Source organism: Onthophagus taurus, chromosome 7 (assembly GCF_036711975.1).
Source record: "Onthophagus taurus isolate NC chromosome 7, IU_Otau_3.0, whole genome shotgun sequence".
In the NCBI taxonomy this organism is placed as follows: Eukaryota; Metazoa; Arthropoda; class Insecta; order Coleoptera; family Scarabaeidae; genus Onthophagus; species Onthophagus taurus.
Window position 1 is genome coordinate 5,881,012 of NC_091972.1, and position 6,029 is coordinate 5,887,040.

The 6,029-nt window shown below is 35.0% G+C and overlaps 1 protein-coding gene across 2 annotated transcripts in view; it reads left to right on the top strand.

The window, feature by feature from the left end:
* LOC111418859 (protein Wnt-4-like) overlaps positions 1–5,429 on the top strand; it is a 46,962-nt gene extending 41,533 nt beyond the window's left edge. For both annotated transcript variants that reach the window (XM_071197277.1, XM_071197278.1), the window contains exons 3-6: positions 1,952–2,072; positions 3,591–3,856; positions 3,910–4,172; positions 4,451–5,429. In XM_071197277.1, the coding sequence (XP_071053378.1) occupies positions 1,952–2,072; positions 3,591–3,856; positions 3,910–4,172; positions 4,451–4,652 (852 nt within the window). In that variant the 3' untranslated portion in view covers positions 4,653–5,429. The remainder of the gene's footprint in view (positions 1–1,951; positions 2,073–3,590; positions 3,857–3,909; positions 4,173–4,450) is intronic.
* Positions 5,430–6,029: the final 600 nt, after the last annotated feature.

Here is a 6,029-nt window from a genome sequence, read left to right on the forward strand (position 1 = left end):
CGCCGGGCAGACGTTTACGTCTGGTTGTTTCTCATGTCCGGTGACCACCTGACAGTCCGATATCTTCTTCGTCTCGTAGTTCGGGGGCTCACTAGCTTCTTGACAGACTCTCAACGGGGCAGTAAAAAATTAACGACATTCCCGATAGGCTACCATCAAAGATATCGCGTCGCCACAGCACTTAAAAGCGTTCTTACGCGGAGAGACGTCAATGTTAACAGGATTTGTTTTTATTTTCTTTGGCCCCCTCCCGAGTTCTTTAATGCTTTTTACAAAGTTGATGGTTTTTTTATATTAAGTGGAGCACAAACATTGTGTGGGAAAAGTCTTAATCCTAACTTTCCACATTTGAATCTTATTGTTATTTTCTGTTATTCCAAGAATCAATACCTTACAATGTTGGAATAGTGATAAAAATTACTGAACAGGTAGATATGAGCGAGTGTAGCCTACTTTTCAGAGATTTATTGTGAACGCTGTAACAGTTGTACCCAGTACACGGACATAACTCAGCGCTGTATAAATACCGTGTCAAAAGGTAGATATGATTTACGGTGCTTTCAAATCGGCATTAAGCGGAACAGGTTAAATTAGCTACGTGCAAACATGTCAGCGCCATAATTGAACTTAAGCCGAGGTTAATAATTAATTCACTATCGTGTTCTCGTCCAAATACAACTTTTTTGAATTGAACCAAGGTTATTAAATATGTTGGTAATATTTCAATCAAGTCATAAGAACAAGTATTAATTTTCAACAAGCAAATTAAGGAAGATAAAAGTAGCTGCGTGTTCAAAATTTAAACCTGACTCAAATATGCCTCAACCTAAATCTATGATCAGATTCTATTCAAACACCACTCAACTCAAATCATGTTTAATTAGTTATTTGTTGCTTCTAAAAACGTTCAATGCAGTGATAATACCAGAAAAATGATAACTCAAAACCAAATAATCTAAATTAGAGGGGAAATGCTCTGCTAAACATTTTGATGAGTCAACATCGAGTTTTATCAAGATTGTGTTTTATTCACAATCGTTGCGACAATTAAGTTTATTATTTTAATTGAGATAAGCTTTGTAATCAATGGAAATATGAAAATGCTAAATCACGACCAGTGGTGGTTTTAAACTGAAAACTTGCAGATTTTTTTGATTACTCGAACTTTTAGAGTTTTACTTGATTCCTAACAAGAATACTTAAATTATCATGACTAATTCGTTAAAATAGGAATCCCCATACCACACCAAAACTAAATCCATACAATTTACAAAACGATCGCGAGTGTTGGTATAGTCAGTATTATACGAGTAGGCGGTGTTTAAATATTTAGATAGCGACGATTTTAAATCTGCAACCGTGGCGCAAATTAGTCAGGAGTGGGTTCATAAAGTTGTATAACGTTGAGTAAAAGAAACTTGTGTAAATAGAGAATTATCCGTATCACATTAATCCGACACAACTATAAAAAAAAACAATTTCAATGGTAATTTAGCGAATCTGCATCGACTTGTAAGTCAATCGCGCTTTGAAGCACCATCTACGTCCGTGTCCATCATAAATGCATGCGATGAAGATACGGACATGAAGCGGTGTTAATAACACATGCGTTTGCATACGTTGCGGTGCCCTCTAATTTAACCAAATGCATTCAGGAACAAGGCTAATTATAATTTACAAGATAGTTTGCTTTGATGAAGCCCACGAAAACCATTATATACATGGTGTAACACATCAAAACAAAAAATCTGTAACTCGATTTTATTTTATTCATATTAATTTTTAGTGATTTATAAAAGTTTGTTTAAGTAGAATATGATTTACGATCGCGTCTCTTTGATCTCCAGTATCAACTCCAATTAGTATTTTGAAATAGCCTGGAATACAAACGACTGAGTTTAGTCGGTATGTTCTTTTATCAATTTTCTAATTATAAAGTTTTCGCTTTTAGGTATTGGGAAGAGGTGCTAAGATGGCAATGGACGAATGCCAGCACCAGTTCAGGCACACGCGATGGAACTGCACCACGTTCCCCGACAATTCTTCAGTCTTTGGCAACGTCGTATCGTTCAGTAAGTACTGAAACTCCCAAAATAGGTGCCCATTTTAAAGTTAATTGTTTTCGTGCCGGTCTTTAAAATTTACTTCGATTGATCCACCTTCTATCATAAACAAATAGTCGATCTCAATGTTCTTCCATTCGCTGTTACGGATCGGACCGGAAACGTATATCAGCAACAATAGAACCGTTACGATCCAACCAGGATCGGCGCGGGAGGTGAACGGCTTCGTTGAAATAGTAACGATTATGTACTTTACCAATAAACGGGGGCGAATGTTTACAAATATATTAACTATCAGTGCCAGGCGAGTCGGATTTATGACGCCTGGATAAATAAAAACTCGGTGAATCCCGTGAGAATGATTTGTGTATTTTATGTTGAGTACAAATTTGACCGTTTTGTATCCACTGTACTTTTAGCAATTTGTATAGACCTACAAAGATAGCTTCTACGCGATCAAAAATAAATTGAAGTAGGCCGTGAACACATGTGGCAGCAATGAATTTAGATCCAAATTAAACATCCAGCTTAACGATTCAAATTTAAAGTTAGAAGTTTCTACCGGGAATTTCATATAATTCGCAATATATGAATGCAGTAACGATAGTTACGAAACTACTACGATATGCACTTCCACTGTCCCACATAAAATGCAACATATATAGTTTAATAGTACAAGCATTAGGTAGTTTTGCAAAGGAAAAATTTTGCTTGGAAAAAATAACGTCTTTATTATAACCCTGAGTTTTCGGCCGTCTTAAGAGACGCACAGAAAATCCTGAATGTTTCTGGTTCTAGGTCTAGTGTTAGTTCCACTTTTCGTTCAATAAAAATATACCACAATTTAACGCTAGATAACAATTAAATCAACTAGAACTAATCACTAGAACTAACACAAGACCTAGAACTAGAATCATTCGGCTTTTAGCTGTCTTGAGAGACGTGCGGCTAAACCCGAATGATTTTTACACTAGAACTATCACTAGAACTAACATAAGATCTAGAACTAGAATCATTGGGGTTTAGCCGAATGTTTCTGGTTCTAGGTCTACTTTTAGTTCTAGTTTTAGTGCAATAAAAATATGCAACATAGTGATATCTTATACTAAACTAGCACTACCTACCACTGTCACTAGAACTAACATTAGACCTAGAACTAGAATCATTCAGGTTTAGCCGTCTTAAGAGACGCACGGCTAAACGGAATGTTTCTACTTCTAGGTCTAGTCTTAATTGTAGTACTAGTCTACTTTTATTTGTTATTCTGGATTGTTGTACATTTTTATTGAACTATAATGGACACTACATTCCCCTTATTGATCCGTTATATCGAGGTTTTACTGCAATATCAAATTATATTGACATGATGCATTTTAAGTGGGGCAAACTAAATAGGTACGCGCTGGTGTCTATGGAAATATATTTTTGTAAATTGCATCTTAAGTGGAATTCACTGTATACAATATATTCCTATAAATACAAAAACAATTATTTATTTTTTATCTATATTCTTTTTCTTTGTCATAGAAAGCAGAGAAACCGCATATTTATCTGCAATATCAGCCGCTAGTGTAGCATTTGCGGTAACGAGAGCCTGCTCAAAAGGAGAACTCAATGAGTGCTCTTGCGATCCAACGGTGAGACAAAGAAAGCCAAGAAATTGGCAATGGGGTGGTTGTTCAGAACACATCCGATTCGGAGAAGATTTCAGCAAGAACTTCTTAGATATTCGTGAAGATACCACATCCGCAATAGGACTAATGAATCTTCATAATAATGAAGCAGGAAGACGAGTAAGTTTATAAATAAAAAAAAAATTTATCATTAACAACGAATGATTTTTTAGACGATTAAATCCAGAATGCAACGTGCTTGTAAGTGTCATGGTATGTCTGGATCTTGTAATATGAGAGTTTGTTGGCGAAGGCTTCCACCGTTTAGAGAAGTAGGAGAGGTCCTGTATCAAAAATACGAAGGAGCGTCTCACGTGAAGTTTGTAGAAAGGAGAAGGAAGAAGTTAAAAGCTGTCAGTGCTGATTTAAAGAAACCGAGTAAAGCCGATTTGGTGTATTTGGATGATTCACCCGATTATTGCGAAAAAAATGAAACGTAAGTAATACTTAATTAAGAATTGATAAATATATACTAACTAAGCCGGAAATTAAAGCTGTGATACCTTATAATCCATCCACTATTAATACCGTACTTCTAATATTCCTACGAAGTCTATTATTAACGTTTTATAGCTGCCATGTCAATATTAGTAACTCAGCATGTCTTTAAGTACAGTTACGCATCGCACGATTAATAAACCTTTTCCTGTATCTCGTCTAATAATAAATCAAAATCTCCGGGGTTTATCTAATAATTATTTTTTCTAATTACAGTTTAAGCATTCTTGGAACACGTGGACGGCTTTGTAATAGAACTAGCGCAGATATGGACGGCTGCAGGTTACTTTGTTGCGGTAGAGGATACCAAACGAGGATACGAGAAGTGAAAGAAAAGTGTAATTGCGCTTTCCAATGGTGTTGCAAAGTGGTCTGTCAGACTTGCGAGTACAGGAAAGAAGAACAAGTCTGCAACTGAACTGATCAAAGTAAAAATCAAACCCACGTCGTAGTAAATCGAATTCGATTCGCATACGTCTCGTCATTTTTTTCACGTAGTCGCATCTCGTACGTCCAAAGTAATCATTTCCCTTGTTCGATTTTGTCCACTCTCTCCGTTCGTCGATCGTTGTATATTTATTTATATAATAATAATGGTGATTAAAACGAAAAGTTCGCACTCTCGTATAGGAATCTCTTTTTACATAGTGTAATAATTATTACGGAGGAGTAAATGTGTATTATTACTATTGTCGACGCTATTTATATAGACACTTGTACATATAGATACTTTTTAATATGCTCGGATAGGTATGTACTTAAATCACTTACTGTGTAGAAACTTTTTATAAGTTACTTTGTACATATTATAAAACGTACTTGTCTCTTTCCTCTATATCTCACTTTATCTTTACCTTTCATACTCTTAGTAATCGTGTAATTTATATATGTGGTGTATAAATATCATCTTTTTGCCTTGGAAATCTTTACATCGAATCCAAATCATCATCATAGTCTTTGCCTCTTCATCGCATCATCATTCTTTGAAATATATCTTAATGTGCCATATACATAAGTGGATGTATCTTGTATATGTATAACGTTGTGAAAAGTTTCTTTTTCTCTATTGAGAATTTTATTTTATATTTTCCTTTATACTGAACTAATTTCCTTTCACTTAATTTATGTTTATATACGAAAAATTACAGTATTAAATTATTATTAAATAAATAATAAAATCTTTGTGTACAAATAATTTTGTAGTTTATTTTTCGTCTATTTTTGTTTCTATTTACATAAATTAATAACATTTTCTAATAATATGTGCCTAAATAATCAAGTGATTTATTCAAAAACAGAGTCTCCACACCTTCTCAGTTCTCAACGCAAAGCTAAAACTAACCGAGAGGCTAGAAAAGCCATTATGGCTAACCAGATCTGCTTATTATCCAGCGGAACAACATCCAAGATCCTCTTTGAGAGAAGATCTGAGTCCCAATAAAATCATCGTGAGCAACAACGGATGTTTTAAGAGATTTATGGAATCTCTCTAACATTCCATTGCTTTGAGGATGATAGGCAGATGTGTGAATATGATAAGATGCAATTAACTTGCTGAATTGCGAAAAGAGTTGGGATTCGAATTATCTTTCGCGGTCATCTTGGAAAGCAGCAAGTAAACGTATCTATGATAGTCAGAACATCCTAAGCAGGGAGTGAGTGGATCAACTAGATCAATATGTATATGCTCAAAGTTGCCTTTCGGAATAAGGATTTTCAGAATAGGAGATTTGGTGTGCTTAGTAACCTTTGCTTTTTGGTAAGAAAGACAAGTTTTGAGCAGAATGAGAGAAAT